Raw genomic sequence first — 17,856 nt, forward strand, 5'->3', positions numbered from 1 at the left:
GCTGATTTGCTTGGAATCAATAAAGCTTTGTTGTTGCTGAATGATGTGTATCGTCTGTATTTCCTCACTGCAAAAGATCTGGTTACTTCTCCCTAGAAGGCAGCTTCTCCACTGTGCCCAGCTAGACAAAAGTTGTTAACCTGGTAACAGGAGACTGCAAGGGCTTTCTAGTTTTGGAACTGAAGTCCAGTGTAGCACATCCCCCAAAGTAATTTCATTACTTTTATTTTTAATTCCCTTCATTTTGTTGGAGACTCCTTGTTTAGCCCTCTTTAACCACTTCTATAACCATTTTTTATTTCCGCCAAAATCTCTTTTTATTTTTTCTTCCTCTTTTAACCGTAACTATTCCTTCCTCTCTTTTGACTACATTTCTTGTGAGTATCTTGGTCCATCTATATACCTTATCTCTCTCTCATCCTTATTTTTGCAGCATTCTCTTACATGCATTTTTTCCTCATTCACTGCTTCTTTCATTGTATCATTCGACTAAGCATAATTTTCATACTTCCCATTAATGCAATTCCAGACAATTTTGTGGCACTCTAATATATTTTCCCATATATTGCTTGCACATCATTTTTTCATTGGTTCATTTCCCATTCATTCAGCTGGGATATTAAGCTATCTTTTAATACTTTTTCATATAAGATCCCTACTTCTTGTACTACTCCTGTAGTAGTTTTACTTTCATTCTGCTTTCCTTCATTTCTTTCCTTTTCTTCCATATACATTTCTTCCCCAAGATTTATTCTTGGTACTACAAAAACATGGTCCATCTCACATCTTTTGAATCTAGTACTCTATATCTTTCATCATAAAGAAACAAATCAATCATGCTTTTAGATTTATATTCATTCCTTTGCCATATGTATGTATGTTTAAATCACATATTCAAAACAAACAGGACTTTTTCTAAGCAGGTACTCACCAAAACAGTAATCATGCTGAGTCTCTGAACTTGACTCTTCTCATGCCTCATTCCAACCCACATTTACATCACCTAACACATAATATTCCCCTCCCCCTTCATTCAAAATGTTGCACAATTTGTTCCATCTTGGTTCTTCCATTATTATTATTTGCTATAGTGTAAAACACATTTATCACCAACCTATGAATACTTACTTCCATATACACAAAATTCTTGATGACACTAATCCATATTTAATTACATTTCATCCCTTTCATTCATAATTAAACATGCACTTTAACTTTCCTACATGTATTCACCACCTACACTCCACACAATTTGACCACTTTCATTCAGATCTGTACATCCATATTCTTTTAGTTTCACAGACATACAGCACATATTTCATTTAATTCCTTTATCAGTTACTCCTCTTGCATTCCAAGTTGCAACCTTCCACATGCTATGGCCAGGATGCTGTTGGTCACAATTTTCCACTCCTTTGAGTTGGGAAATATATGAAAATTAGGACATTATCTTTTATTTTAAAATGAAACAAACAAACCTAGTCCCATTCACTTGTGGCTTTCACCTCCACCCCCATGGTAAATGTACCTCTTGATGTAGCTGATTATTTAGGACTACCAATCAGGGCTGCAAAAATCTGAACAATCTCTAGATGGCAGCAAAGAATTGGAATTTTCTGTCTTCTGGATTTTTGGAGCCTAGATATGGTAGCCTTTGATTGCTTATTTACACCTTTCCCAACCTTGTTCCCTCCCAATGGACTGGAACTACAACTGCCAGCATGGCCAATTCTGCCAAGGGGTTCTGGGAATTTATTTTTCCAGGCCAGAGAAGACCGTCTTATGCCTCCCACAGAATGTTGGAAACTATTATATCCCTAACACTGAATGCTTCCTGGAGGTCTATGTATGTGTTGCTAAAGCTGATACAGTACAACTTGATGTCACATAAGCAATCACTCAACACAGAACACTAAGCCTTTTCTGCTAATACAGTTCTCAAGCATCTTTGGGGAAAATATGACTATTCAACTGATACAAAATTAGAACTATTTTGATTTGAAATAAAAAACACCCCACAGTAGTAATGCCCAGTTGTGGCTTTAATACTAGTTTCTGCTGTTCAGACTCTTAGAGCTAAGCAGTGGGAAATCTCAACAATGTCTTCAGTAATTTTTTAAAAGGTTGGGACTATTTTATACACTCTTAGCTTTCATTGCTCTCTTCAAAAACACTTTACAGTTTTGCTCTTTGTTGTGAAATGCTACTGCCATGAATAGATTAAATAGTAATGGCAATGGATATAATCTATATTTATTTTAATTAGTAGCTGACAAAGAAGGAGGAGACAGGTTCTAAAATGAGCATAGTCCCAACCCTAAATTTTCTTTCCAGATCAACAGGTTGTTGTAGTGACTTGCTCGTAGAAATTTAGGTGGAGTTTTCTTTAGGGCCTGCCTGGATCACAAAGCTGTTCTTTGTCTCTGCTTTTCTTTCTTTTTATTACTCTATCTCTTTTTCCATTAATACATACTTCATTCATCCCCTGTTTTTCCCAGACCACCAAAGCAATTGCAGGAAGACCTTTTTGCATATCATTTAAGTGACTGGAGAAGACCCAACAGCAAGATGGTTCAGTATGGCCTGGATTACACCCGCTGCAGATGGATCTTGCCTCTTCTGCTGGGCCTAGCAATGATCTTTGGCATCATTGCACTAGCTGGTTGGGGCTGGGTAACCTCACAATCTTTTCCATTTGTGAGTGAAGGCTCATTATGGAGGCTATGTTCTTTAGAAGATGATTGGCGATGTACATCTCTCATGAATTTTGGTAAGGATCTCACTGATGGGGACATTGTTTGCAAAGCAATTTGAGGGGGAAAAGGCAAGTTCTATTAAGGATTGAGGGGCATCAAATGCTCTGCAACTTTTTTGCACATGTAGCCTCAAGTGGTTCTTCTCACTGTTATCACTGCTTCCAAGTTTTTCTCCAAATTAGTCACGTTTAGTAATGAGTTTGTTTTAAAGGAAGCATTGATTGTGAGAAAGAGCAATTGTGAAAGTAGATACTATGAAGACTCATCTTCCTCTTTTTTTGGTTTATTTACACTCTCAGGCTAGAGAACTTGTAGCTGTTAGTTTTGTCTTAGTCAGTAGCAAATATAACAACTTACAATTTTGAAAATGATGATTTTGATTTCTTTCATTGGTGACAGCCCTAATATCTAAGAAGGTGTTTGTATGGTGTATGTACTGACATACTAGGATAATTAAATTATTATACACCATGGCGTTTGTATGGTATACAGTATTTCTGAATGTACTGATATCCATCTTTCCAGCAAACACATTTTTGGAAGCATATTAAGTATTAGTTAATGGGTACAACTGTTTTTCTGTTTTTGGAAATAGTGTTATATCATGAAGACTTTTATTTCCTGACTGCTCTTTGGAACAAAGTATGCCTCAGAAAGCTTGAAGGCTTTACTGACTATGTAGGGTGCAAGCCAAATGAAGTAAAATGAAGGATTTTTTAAAATCTTCAGCAATGAAGGGTTTAAAATGCCTTCAGTGAAAGATATTCTGTTGACACTATGAAATAAGTTTCAATCATTTATTATATAGTCAGTTGATTTATTCTAGATTGGCAGGCCAAATCTCAGGAATATTCTCAGTGATTTTAAAAATGCTATTCCAAGTGAAAATGCTGCACAAATAAAAGTGGAAAATTTATCTTGTATGAACTGTGTTTTTTCAATCGGGCAGTGGCACCCATTTCCTGCGCTTGGGTCCCTAGAATCCCAATTAGTCTCTACCACTCAATGCTCGCAGCCTTTCAGTATGATCTTTCCAGCTTTAACATCTGGAAGCATGCTTTGTATAAAGATTTTTATTCTTTTACAAATACCAGGTTCTGAGCGGAGCCTTCTTAACTAGAGATTTTTGACATTTGACATTCCGGGATCTTTCCTGGATTTAATCTGTATAGATTAATTCAGTAACATGAGCATCCCAGTTGAAATAAATCAGTAAAATAATACTCTTAAGTGTTTAGATGGCTAAGGGTTTAGAGTCTACCACGTTCCCTTCTCTGCTGCGTTCTCAAGTTACTCCTGCTTCTTGCAGGACTGTACTTGCAGTCCAAATAGATCAATGTCACTGTGGCTGTACATTCTTCACTAATGCCAAGACATGAAAGAACTTTTATGTGAGCCAGGATTAATTTGAGAAAGTTCCCTCTGTCTGTCCCACAGTCATCCCTGATCAAACAGGTTATTGAAATATTAAAATAACCCAGCAAACTCTATTTAACAGAGGGAAAGATATGATGACTAACAGCAAAGGCAGCAATCCCTCTTTCATACCTAGTTGCCCGAAAAAAATGAATGCCTACCACCAGCTTATGCTAAAACTGTAGTTGCTTCAAAATCAAAGAACTTGTTCCATGAATTAATTGCTGCCCCTTGACAGATAAAACTATATGGATATAATGGTTGGCATTCACAAAGCATTTTGAGCCACTTGATTTAGTTTAGCAAATCATGGAAATCCAGCCATTATGTCTGATAAGCCATGGCAAGTGCCTTAATATGTTACATGAACCCAGCCAATTGTGATTTATTTGATAAACCATTGTTACATAAAACACAGGTGAATGAATGTGGTATGTGTACCCTACCATACCCTCTTGAATGACTGAATGATATTTTAGAGCTCTATCTTGCCAAGGTGAAGAGCAAAGGACAGAGCCATTGTTTTCTGTTTTTATTTCCAGCCTGGGGTAGAGGTGCAGCTGGTACTTTCTTAGTTGGATTTGTACTCATCTGCATCTGCTTCGCCTTGTCCATCATCGCCTTTGCCATACCAACACTTCGCTTCAACTTCATTAGAGGCCTAGGAGGCTTGTGTTTTGTTGCTGGTAAGGCTATGTATCCAAAGCAAAATAAATCTTTTAGAGTATGGCAGAGCAGATTGGGTTTGGACACACTAGCTATTTCTACGGCAGTAAGAAAATAGCAATGTAAGTGTGAAGTAAACATTTGTGCCATTTCACATTTTCTCAGGAGCTTGACAGGACAGCAGCATTCCACAAAAATAGGCTAATAAGCAATGACAGTCTGTTATAGTCAATGCACAAAACAGTAGCATTCTTTTCTTTTTTTAAAAAGCACAAACATTACCCATTTAATTTAAAACTGGGGAACAAGACAACATCCATGTCCTGAAATAGAAGGCAGAGGTGGGGGATCTAAAATGAACCTTTCTGCTTTTCCTAAATTCTTCTAAATTCATCACTGGCTTCTCCTTATTCTTCCTATATGAGTATGAAATTCTTACATTTTTATTGATTCAAAAACATTTTGGTTGATTCAAAAGCGTTCTAAATTTCTGTTCACCCAATGAAGAATTCTACATGAGCATGACTCAAAAGCTTGCCTATCATGCAGTTATCTTTAGTGTCGGAAGATTAAATTGTATATATTTACCTTCATTGTTCTTGTGTAAAATTTGATCCAGAATCTCACATAACCATTTCGGTGGTATTTCCTCTCAGAGCTTCAAACCCCAAAATAGGGAAGGGGCTGTAGTTTAATGGTAAAGAACATGCTTTGCTTCCAGTTAACCCTCAGCCCCTCTACCTAAAAATGGTCTCAAGCCACAAGGGTGGATCTTATGGTGCTACCAAATAGTGGACTGCATGAATCATCTGTCCGTCAGTATAAGACAGCTTCATTTTACGACAATATTAGATAGATTGTTCAAACAGAATAGAAACTGGGAGCAGAATGCCAACAGGACCCAGAATTCTCCCAAGGCCATTTTAAAAAATGTACAATCCATTCTGTTCTCCTTCCTGTTTTCATGTGTTAATAACTTTTTTTTACCTTTTCATTTTTTGCAGCTGTATTCTCATTAATGGGCCTTGTCATCTATGCTGTGATGATTTCAACGCGTGTGGCCTTCCCAGTAAATACTGTGCATGTGTTTGATTGGAGCTATGGTTTTGGGTGGACCATGTGCCTCATGGCAATAGGTCTGGGATTCTTCTTTTGTTGTCTCCCACTCTATGAAGATCATATTTTGGGAAATGTCAAACCGGAATATTATTAAAACCTCCTATAAAAAGCAGCAGGGTCATCACATGGAGTCCCTGAATGTTTGGAGTCCAAAGACCCAGACATACCTATCAGCACAAGCCCAACATATAAGACTAGAATACCCAGAAGTCAGCAGCCTAAAAATAAATAAGAACTATTAAAAATAATAAATTGGTCTCAATTCTTGTTAATGTGGATTTGTTAGATCTTTTTTTACAACTTTTTCTTGATACCAAGAAAGAACTGTTTTTTTACCATTAGTTTTTATAGGCAAATAATAACTGGATTGCCTTAATTAAACATTCACCAATTTACAGTATTTATTTTTAATCAGTACTGACTTCCTCCTGCAGCCCCTAGGAACTTCTCCTATATTATTCCAGAGGCCTCTCCCCAGCCTTTTGGGGCACCCTTTTAGGGCAGGGGCTCAAAGGCCTGCAGAGGGGAAGATGAATGAATGACAACTGCTGCCTTGCTTCATTCGGTAGAGTGAGAGAAATCCTGCTAAAGCCTGTTTAGATTCAATCCACTATTCAATCCACAAACATACCACCAGAAACTAAATGTTCAGAATAAACAAAACCAACTTCTTGATTGCATTATTGCTAGTATGTACAAGCTTGCCTTCCCCAACCTGCCAACTGCAGATGTGTTGGGATTGCAACTCCCAGAATTGGATGTTCATTTTTGGTGACTGACAAATTTTAGAACCTGTGTGATTGTTGTAACTAAACTTCCGTAGTGAAGCACATGCTTTGATTTCAGAAGACCCCAAACTTAGGCCATAACATCTTTATTAAGAAGAAGGAGGAAGCAGAAGCCAATGTGGAAAACCTTTCTGTACCTGAGAGCATTATCAGTGAGAATAATAACAGGCTGCATTAAGTGCACAAATGGTTTAGTTAGGAAGAGGTTAGGAACAAATTATGTTCCCACCGAAACTAAGAAAATGTGATACCAACCTACTTTCTCTTAGTTTTAACAGAAATACTTGGCCTGCACATTTTAAAAACAACTCAATTTCATTCCAGACTTATGTATGATAAACAATAATCTCTCACTAGATGTTCTCTGGTCTGCAAACTGACCTATGTGGAAAGCAAAACTAAACAAGAGATCAGTTTGCTGAAATTCCAGTTGTACTTTTGTATTAGCATATCTTAGTTCTGCCTACTTGTTTTAAATGTAAATCATAGCCTTTTGTAATGCATGGATGTATAATTGCCAAAACATGTTCACTATGTTTTTTTTTTTAACGGGGGCAATTCTTTTGTAATATCTTCTTTATGCTCAACCAGCAAAAGCAGCACAATCCATCATAACCCTGAAAGGACAATGGTGCTGCATGAAGGAAGGGAGGTGTAAAGAACTCAGAAAATGTACATACATACATATCTATCATACTAAGGGTCAGCTGGTAATATCACTGCTACTCATTTCTTTTGCCCTTTATTTTCACCTCCTACAGGCTGATTCAGACCTTATTCCCAAGTAAAAATACATAGAGTGGTAGGCTTAGATTGTAAGCTGTCTGTAGGAACTGTGTAGCTTCCATGTCCTGCATAATGCTCAAGGTGCTAAGTAAAAGTTAAATCAAAAGTGGCAAGTTTAACGCAAAACCATCTATATTGTTTTAGCATAATTTTCCATGTTTCTTAATTGCATGTTCAAAAGGATGTGATATCATTAAAATCAATTAATAAAACTTTGTCTGTTGTTGTATGATTAAAATAATTTGTAGGATTGGTATTAAATACTGAATAGTAAAACCTCAATCTTCCCCAACTACAGCATTTAAGGACTAAGCTGTATATCTGTTTAATGCCAAATCAGTTGGAAGCCAGGTTTCTTGCAGCAAGATGACATCAAATGTAGTTATAAAACTTATGAAGTTATTATCTCTACATTTTGACAACCAACTGGCCACGTTCCAACTTATTAGGTAGCTTTTCTGGTGGACCTCATCTCAGTCCTCCATATGTCTCTGAGGAGAACCCTGTATATAGGAGATGCAAGAGGAGGATTCTGGCTCTCTTAGTGACCTTTCTGGTATGATGTACTCTGTTTGGGATATATTAGCCTGCTTCCATCTTCACGGGGGACGCGGTGGCACTGCGGGTTAAACCGCTGAGCTGCTGAGCTTGCCGATCGGAAGGTCGGCGGTTCGAATCCATGTGGCGGGGTGAGCTCCCGTTGCTAGTCCCAGCTCCTGCACACCTAGCAGTTCGAAAACATGCAAATGTGAGTAGATTAATAGGTACCGCTTCGGCGGGAAGGTAATGGCGTTCCGTGAGTCATGCTGGCCACATGACCACGGACGGGTCTGCGGACAACGCCGGCTCCAAGGCTTTGAAACGGAGATGAGCACCGCCGCCTAGAGTCGGACACGACTGGACTTAACATCAAGGGAAACCTTTACCTTTACTTACCATCTTCACAATGTAGCTCTTGAGGGTGGAGGTTCCCTCTCTTCTGGATCCTCTATAAGCAACTTCTGAATGTTTGGTGACCCCTTTCTCATGATTAGCAGCTTCGTCCAGTTCTGAGGGCGACAATGGGTGTGTAGGAGATGGATTAGGAAGGGCCAGGTTGTTGTCATCCTTTTCTTTTATTGAGATAGAATCTAGAGCAAAATCTGGGAAGTGAGCTAGCCACTGCCCTCCAAATAGGTGAGGTGATAGTTCATCATTCTTCAACAAGTTAGTTTTTGTATCAGAATCCAAATCAGAGTCAATATCAGAGGTGAGAGAAAATCTTGCCTTTGAGGAACATACTGCTCCAATTCTTGGGTCCTGCTGTGAGTCCAAGCCTACAGGGATAATTTTCCGCTCTTGGAACTGCACTGAACAGTTAAGTTGGGAAGTTACACTCTCCTCTTAAGTTGTTGTCAGGTCGGGCTGAGGGATAAGAGATGCCAAGGGGGAGACTTGTTGTTTTAAAATCTGGAGTCTGTTCCGAAGAGCTGTTAACTGAGCATAAAATGAGTCATTGGGGGGGAGAGAAGGATGATTCCATTCTCTCTGCACTGAAGCAGAAGTTTCTGCTTCTGCACTGAAGTTTTTATAGTAATTATCCTCTGCTCTTAGCAGGAGGCTGTAGCCTTAAGCAAATGAGGGGAGTGTTGACTCAAGGGCTGGCCTGGGGTGTCTTTAAAAATTCTAGAAGGGAAAATACTGTATTTTTGTCAAAGAGTTTCTGCCATCCCAAACATTTTCGGTACATTATATGGCTTATGAAAAAGAAGACAGATTCTTTTAAACCCTAGAAAATTAGGCAAAACATGATGCATATCCAGGTCTATGTGCTTGGGATGACAGCAGATTTATTACTGCTTTCTGATGTGTAAGATTCCTCTCAAACAGGCTATTTAAAGGGATAGACAGCAGACCCTGGTTCTTTTGAAGCACTCTAGCTATACCCTCAGATTACTTTATAGTAAAGGACCTTGCATGGTTAGATGTGACATGGCAACTACTAGCACCAGGTGTTGTTAGAGCTTGAATAAGCTTATCAGGTTACATTGGATGTCGTTTTGGGAAATGAAGATGGCTGCAACTTACAGATGGAAACTGTAGGTAAACAAAGCTCTCCTAGAGCTTTGGGATGATCTCTGAAGAGTGATTTTTCTGTGGCCTTTCCTTTCTATTCCCTCCAATATTTCATGGCTGATGGCAACTAGGACTATAACAAATCTTCTTAGGTAATATGGAGGTGGCAAGTGTTGTCTTTCCTCAACCTCCTTTGGAGAGAAAGTAGAGTCTTCCTTTTTCAAGGTAGCAAGCTTGTTCTTTAGTAAAGGAGTACTTACAGCTCTGCGGGAATCATGGTGTGGTAGGAAACAGACAATTTTTTATTATTTCCCTACCTTGTTTTGTTGTTTCCTCACTTTTTTTTTGATTTTGCACTGTTGACTACTGTCTAGGCTGTTAATCAGGCACTTCTTTCCTTTGGTGGTCATTTCCAAAGTAATCTATTTTAATTCTTGGCCTGGCTTTTTCTTCCTTCGTAGTGCAATTCTCTGAATGCAGATTTGTGGAGATTAATTTTGTTCCTGTTTGCTTTGCTCTATTAACACATCAGCTTTTCTAGAAAACTTTGCTTGGGTGAATACTTAGGGCAACTCTGCTTTCTATGCTTAATAGTAAAAAAACAAATGACACAAACTGCAAAATAACTTAAGTATGTGGACACATTGCCCTGATCATACTACAGATGCAAATTTGTTGAAAATTCAGAAAATGGGTTAGCACACAGAGGCTGCAATCTCTGTTAACAATTCAGACATTGCAAAAAGGTTGGTAACATTTCCATTAATATTCTATGCAGTTCCCTAGCAGAGCTCTAAAACATAGACTGCTTAAGGCAAAACCAGGAAATTTGTGGGCTTTCCTGGGAGTTGCATTTTAACATGTCTTAAATACAGCTCAGACCTGGGATTCCCCCTTCCCTTAGGAGATGATTAAGGAACAATTTAAAGCAGAAAAGAAGTAGCTTTTGGCAAAACTGAGCACTGATGTCAATACTGTCAGAAATGATGGAAAGATGAATATTGTTTCAAGGAGGGCCACAAAAAGCAGGTTGCTAGTACTTGCATTTCACTCTGTAGATCCTTATTCTAGTTTCTTAAATCTAGTTATACCCTATAGGTAGATGCAGACTAGTTCCATCTAAAGAAGTATAATTTTGCCCAGTATCAGTTAGAAACTGGATGGTTTGGAGTACTTAAATCTAGCTATCAAAATCTCTGTGGTCCTGTAGGCTGCAGAAAAATGAAACTGAAAATTAATTTCTGCAGATGTTTTTTTCCTAGAAGAATCAAGGGCTAAAGGTGTTCCTTCTGCCTGAACTATATCCAACCCCCACCAGCCCCCACCTTCAGCCTGTGGATTGCAAACTCTAACCCTGGAGCTATGCAGAGGATCTACAGGATGCATTCAGTCTCTACTGGGGAGAACTTGCCTGCCCAATGGGTTGTGCAATGATAGGATTCATCATTGGGAATTTAGAAGCCTTTTCATCTTAGGTCTTGAGCCTGGGAAACAAAATATGATAAATAAATTACAGGATGAAGCAAAACACTCTTTAAATGGTATTTTGTTGTTCCTGTGAAAAGACACACAGCATGGCTATAGGGATACGTGTGTGTTATTTTTTAATATAAAAAGGAAATTGATAGCAAGAAAGCAGCACAGAGGCTCTAAAGTTAAGAACAACAGTAAGGAACACAATGGAACTAGGCTCTACACAGTTAATGTATCTTGAGGATTCCAAGAAACTTTCTCCTCCTGGGAATTTGCGAACACACAAGACATAGCAAATAGTGGCATCTACAGGATCTTACTGCTTTCATCAGAATTAGGGAGGAAATCAGCACTGAAAAAAAATAAAAGATTTCTCTCTCTTTCTCTGATGAGTGACATGGAACTGGCTCACTGGCACTCCAATCCTGATCTAGCCCATCACTTGCAAGTCTGGTAATAAGGGATATGAGTAACTAGAGTTACCTACATGGTCCTTTCCCCTCCCCCCCCCACCGTACCTGACCCACTTCAGTTGTGCTTCACACGCTACTGTGACAGGGGTGATTAGACTGAGTTGGGCTTGAAAAGTGTGGGAGTTTCTTTCCAGCTGAGTTGAGCCATGGCTGCACCACCCTTTGGTGAGTGGCACTCCACAGTTACGTAGATCTCAGAGGAGAAATCACTGCAGAACCATTAAGGGTACATATTAGCTTAAATCCACTGGAAGTTCAGTCTGACTAAATTTCAAAATATCACCATTTCTTATGCATACACACATGGACATAATTTTAGAGCAGTGTTTTGTAATTGGGAAGCTATTTCTCTTCATATTATCTCTTAGGTGATTGGAATGGGTTAGAATAACTTTGTCTAAACTAATATTAGGCCTGAAAAGCCACTATTTTACTGATAAAAATTCAGTTAAGTATCCTGAAAGAAAAATAAATGCTGATAATGCCTCATCCTGGACCAAGGGTATTCTGCAGAAGAAGAAGACAGAAAAATTTGAAAGAATAGATCAAATGAATGAAGTGCCCTGCAGTATAAAGCAATAAAGAAGGGGGAAAGGCTACAAACTGGAATGGGATGGGTTTTTCTATGTGAACAAAGCAGTGTGATGTATCTGCCCAGGCATGCATGTCAGCTCTCCCATAGACACTCCTAAGGTGTGGCATTTATTCATCTAAAGCCTGAGCCAAATGAAACACATTCAGTACTTGTACCACGTAACCAGTCAGAAGAGTTGCATTTGTAAAACTGCATCTTATAATCACAGTACTAAAGAGGTTTTTAAATCTCCTTATGAAACTTAGATAGTCAACTTTGTTATAAGAGTGGGTTTGCTTAGGTCTACACACAAGTGACACAATGGAGAAAAGCAGTAAAACTTTGATGAGGAGAAATTCACCCATGAGGGGGCTGGGGTTCTTTTTTTCTCTCCTTCCCCTTAACTTGGCTAGCTAGGATCAAAAGTCTTGAGGCACCAAGATGAGATGTGGGGATGGAAACAGAACAAGGGGTGGGAAGAGGGATGGAGCCGGACTGAGATAATGAGAATAATGCAGAAAGGAAACATGAAGGCTGACCAAGGACTGACTGACGAGAACCGTGCTGTAATATTGTAACCACAGTACACTTCTCTTAGGTTCTGGAACTGTACCATATTATGGTTGACACCATACTGTGCTGCATTAACACTATATATTGTTTTAGAAGGGTCTGGTAGAACATACTTTTGTTTGATACTTTTCATACAATGCAACTCTCGGTTAGTGACAATATAATATGCACACATTTGGTGATCATGTAAATTGTATTTATTTATAGAGAGACCTTATACAGCTGCAGATCTTACATACATAACCTGGGCAGTTAACTCTCTCTCTCTCTCTCAAGCCAGGCTATTCTGTTAATTGGTTTAAAAAAGTTTAGAAAAATACTGCATGCTGAAAGCCAAATCCTAAAGACTTGAATCAGCAGTAAAGGTCTCTAGAAGAGATGCTAAAACTTGTTTTGTGCTTTTGCCTTAAGCTAGGGCTGGGTGAAGCCACACCTCAGTGGATGAGACTTCCCATAAGCATCACCTTTATACCGTGTGCTGAGAAGCTGTTCTCTGAAACTGCTGGGGGGCACTTAAAAATTGCAAGGGAAGCCCTGCCAGCATGGAAATCAAAGTTACAGGACTCTTTCCCGTGATGCAACAGCAGTGTTTGAGAAGTATAATTACGTACAAGAACCCCACCCTGTTTGCGGCCTGTTTTTCAGTTAGCAAGCAAACTTTCCCAACTGGTTATTACACAAACCCAGAACACAGGAGTTAGGGTTATTCCAGGGAGGAGGATTGGGGGTGGGGGTAGGTTGAAGCTCCCTATTGGGCTAATGTAACGTGTTGGAGGGCACATGTGGGCAGGGAAAGAGGAACAATAGCATCAACAAAGTAGATGATGGTCCTAAAACCCATCCACTTTTTTATTTCTGATTTCCCCCACCATCTGCTGCCTGGAGGTGTGTCAAAAACACTGGAGGTTATACATTCATGCTCTGAAATAGGTCAAATATATCCATGTTTTGGAGTTATGTACACTTGGATTAAATTCCTCATAAATATGAATTCCTGATATCTTTTACATTGCAATTAACTAATTTTGTTTAAACTTAAAATGGTGTGGAAGGAGAGAAAATAATGAATTATATATTGCCTGTAATGCAAAGGATCGGCAGACATATTGAAAAATAAGCTGGAAAGATCAGACATCCTGTTCTTTGGCACATCCTACTGGATATTTCTTATGTCGTTATAGGGCTGCAGCAAAACATAACTTCTAAATTAATTGTGTAGTTGCTTTTCTCACTGAATCCTACTCTTGCTGAACTACTCCTTCAGTCTCTATCTTCCATCTCCATTTCAGAGATAATGAATTTATCTGACTTCTGCACTGAACATAGTGATTCATAGCCCTACCCACTTATGGGTGCTTGAGATGAGTAACTTTGAAGAGATGGGTGTGATTGTTATCTGGTTTTTGGCTTATTAAAATATTTCTTGCTGACATAAGGAAAACAGTACTCAGCCATTTATATTTGTAAAAGCTAGGGTCTTCTTTTCCTGTGAGGAGCTAGAAGAAACAACAGTGGTGTAAAGTAGTAAGTCCTCACCTGGACTCTGGTCCCTGCCAGGTAGCTTGATCTTGCAGATCTAGCTCAACCCGAGTCACTGGTTCTCTAGTTTGGAACCATATCAGAATGTACAATGAGACCAAAGATAAGGGGTTGTCTATTTATTTACTTAACCACTCTTTCACAAGACTCATGGTGTACAGTATAAAGTAAGCCATTAAAAGCATCACTCCCATTTTTTAAAGCCAAGTAGTAAATAATTCCTTAAGAACACTAAGATCACCCCAAATCTTTGCCAGCTGTCAAATGCCTCCTTAAGGAGAACGGTTTTCAAGCACCTACAGAATGCCGGAAATATAGGAGCCAAGCACATCCAGGGGATAGCATATTCTGTAAAATGGGGGCCACCAAAGAGAAGGCCTGCCACATAGGCCATGGCCCTCTGATCTCTTGGGTAGGACCCTCAGTACAAAGACTGCAAACGGATGTTTTCCATTATGCTTGCTTTCTTGCTTTCTTTCCACAGGAAGGAAGACAGAAAACACATGCTTAGCTCATTTAATCTCCTCTGGAGCTTCAGGGATTCACTGATAGTTTTTGTGAAGGCTCATAAAAGCAAAATAATCATTAACTAGTGGTGACTACTTAATACAGTACTGTAATATAGAACAGTTGTGAATCATAATATCTGTAAAGAGCTTTGAGTTGCAAATGGGAGTGGTTTTAAACCATTGCTGGCCACAAAAGAATGGAACCAATTAATGAAGCAGATGGGCGACTGCACTCATCCTATTAAAAACTACCCGTTGGCTCAGTGCAACTGGGCAAAAAAATCTATTGCAATGTATGGATAAAATGACATCCATGACATTGAACAGGAAATCACACACAATTAAAACAGATTTCATTCAGGACAGAAATGATCATAGCAACAGCAAAAGAGGAAAAGATGGAACATGTTTTTATTACAGACGGTTTTTAAAAGCATTAGTAAATAAATAAAATAAAGAACTGATGTAGATTTTTATATAGCCTAGGTTTATATACAGTGCAGAAGAAACAGAAAGAAGTGTTCCTTTTGATCTGAGAGGAATCTATACCACCTATATGTAGTCATATTCATTATAGAGTCTCTAAGCTCTTTTATAACAACTACAGTTTCCCAGGTTTCCTGAGGCAAAGTAATGTCAAAGAAATTATTTTAAGCCAGTCTAAATAGATATATCCCTACTGTGCTACTTTTCCACAGAAGATTAAGGTAGCATTAATGAGCTGTGGGAAAGTATCACACTGAACTTTTATGTAAGAATTCATTCATCTTCACTCAGGATCATTTAGTATTTTTATGCTTATATACAACAGAACCAGATAATGTTGAATGGATTATGCATTGAATAAATATCAATGTAAATATCAACATAAGTAGAGGAGAACTGTGTCTGCATGTATGGAAGTTCTTGTCTATTTTACCCACCCTCTGACATAGAGGTGGATGATCACCTGAATGACAATACAGGCATAATTTCCTTCTCCACAGCATAGCAGAAAGAAATAGTAAACCACTCCTGTATTTTATTAAGAAAGCAACATCGATAGACAATATACAATTATGATGATATAGTGCAGGATGATGATCCCCTCAGGTTGGTTGGCATTCAACATGCTACTGAGGAAGAGCTGAGGATCTTTTGGAATACCAATTGTGTTTAAGATGGGGCTAGATTAATGCCTTCAGGGTATCTAGTTGCTGATGTTGCCATATTAGGAAAAGAAAATCAGAAACTGCAAAGACAGAATTACAATGGGAAATGGAACATAAGAAGCATAAAGATGGGAAAGCTCAGTTGTGAACTGACCACACATTGATATCTTAGGTATCAGCAAATTAAAATGAATGAATTGGACAGTTTCAGTCAAAAAAGTCATACTGTTTACTACTCAAGGCATGAAAAACAAAGAAGGGACAGCATTGCTTTCATGATTAGGAAAAATAGAGCAAGGACAGTACTTGGGTACAATGCAATTAATGATCAAATTATATCAATTAGACTTTGCAGACAACCTTTTAATATGATGGTTATCCAAGTTATGTTTCGCCCGCTGATGCAGAAGAAGGAGTTTAACAGGTTTCATGGTCAAATCCAATCTGAAATTGACAAAACATGCAAGTAAGATGTGCTGCTTGTAGCTGAAGACTGGAATGCCAAAGTTGGAAATAACAAGGAGGAAAATGTAGTTGGACTATATGGCTTAGGGGAAAAAGTGAAACAGGAGAATGACTTACCAGTTTCTGCCAATCCAATCATTCCTTCATTGCTAATGCAGTCTTCAAACAACAAAGTGATGCTTTCTGTCAACTCTTGAAGGAGTTTCTATGAGGTGGAATTGTTAAAGGAGACCAGACAGAGATTGATTTCAAAAAACAAGTTACTTCATATGCTATTTTAAAGCCAACTGTATATAGAAGATTATATGCTGAATATTGAGAGAAGGTGGATTGGAAGAAGATGAGCATTGTTTTAAAATTGGAGGAAGAAACATCAATAATCTGAGCTATGCTGATGACACTACTCTGAGAGCTGAAACTACAAATTATATATAAGCTCTAGCAATGATAGTCAAGGAGCACAGTGAACAAATGGGCTAGGATTAAATATAATGAAGACCAAACTAATGACAACAGGTGCAGCAACCTTAGAATTGATAAGGAAGACACTGAAGTGGTAGATAGTTTAGGACTGACCATCAACAGAAATGTAACAAGCAGTCAAGAAATATGCTGGCAACTAGCACTTGATAGGATAGCAATGAAGGCCTTGGAAAAAATATTCAGCTGCTGTGATGTGTCTATACCTACAAGATCAGGATCATGCAGGAATGATTTCCTTGTGACACTCCAAGGAAGTGAAAGTTAGACTTTGAAGAAGCAGGTTAGAAAGAGCATTGATGCTTTTGAATTTTGGTGTTAGAGAAGACTCTTGAGAATACCATGATAGCCAGGAAAAAAAAAAAAGGAACAGATCATAGACCAAATTAATTCAGAGTTCTCACTTGAGGCACAATGGCCAGACTCAAACTATCATGCTTTTAACACATTATGGAAAGACCCAGTTCCCTTGAGAAGTCCACGATACTGAGAAATGATGAAAGAAAGGGAAGAAGAGGGTTACTAGCAGGAATGCAGATGGACTAAATTACAGTAGCAGTAAATGCACTATTAACAGACACCAAACTGAAGTGCCAGATCAAGGACAGATCATCCTGGAGAAAGTCTATTTACGTGGTCACTAAGAGTTGACATTACCTTGATGACAGTTATTAATAATAAAATCTAACCCAAGGGCATGTTCAGACACTCCTGTCATGCTTTATTTCAGGAGTTACTGAAAATACAGTTTAGTTTAAAGTGAAGAACAATTGTTGGGATAATCCCAGAAATGGGAAAGAGATTTGAAGGTTTCCCTTTGTGTTAGTCCCATATCCTTTTGCTTTAGAGAACTCAAGAGGACAGGAAATAAGAAAGTTTGTCAGCAAAAATGTGTCTTACTTGAACCCCAAGATGACATGGTCACTTCCTGTCAAATTTCCCACTACTTTTATCTGTTCAACCAGCTCTTTCCTATTGGTTAAGATCAGATCTAGGAATGATGATCTCATCTATTCTTCAATCTTCAGGAAAA

General features: G+C 38.5%; 1 protein-coding gene across 1 annotated transcript; it reads left to right on the plus strand.

The window, feature by feature from the left end:
* Window positions 1–2,395: 2,395 nt before the first annotated feature.
* LOC134501606 (p53 apoptosis effector related to PMP-22-like) lies at window positions 2,396–7,737 on the plus strand. Its single transcript, XM_063309487.1, has 3 exons — window positions 2,396–2,770; window positions 4,715–4,858; window positions 5,843–7,737. Exons 1-3 carry the CDS (start codon window positions 2,569–2,571, stop codon window positions 6,049–6,051), a joined length of 555 nt encoding a protein of 184 aa, XP_063165557.1. The 5' UTR covers window positions 2,396–2,568; the 3' UTR covers window positions 6,052–7,737.
* The last annotated feature ends 10,119 nt before the right edge of the window (window positions 7,738–17,856 follow it).

This window comes from Candoia aspera, chromosome 1 (assembly GCF_035149785.1).
Source record: "Candoia aspera isolate rCanAsp1 chromosome 1, rCanAsp1.hap2, whole genome shotgun sequence".
Classification (NCBI taxonomy): domain Eukaryota; kingdom Metazoa; phylum Chordata; class Lepidosauria; order Squamata; family Boidae; genus Candoia; species Candoia aspera.

Coding starts and splice junctions, on each gene's coding strand:
- LOC134501606 (XM_063309487.1), top strand. CDS start 2,569: ATGGTTCAGTATGGCCTGGATTACACCCGCTGCAGATGGATCTTGCCT. Junction 2,771..4,714: donor TACATCTCTCATGAATTTTG/GTAAGGATCTCA, acceptor TTTTATTTCCAG/CCTGGGGTAGAGGTGCAGCT. Junction 4,859..5,842: donor AGGCTTGTGTTTTGTTGCTG/GTAAGGCTATGT, acceptor CATTTTTTGCAG/CTGTATTCTCATTAATGGGC.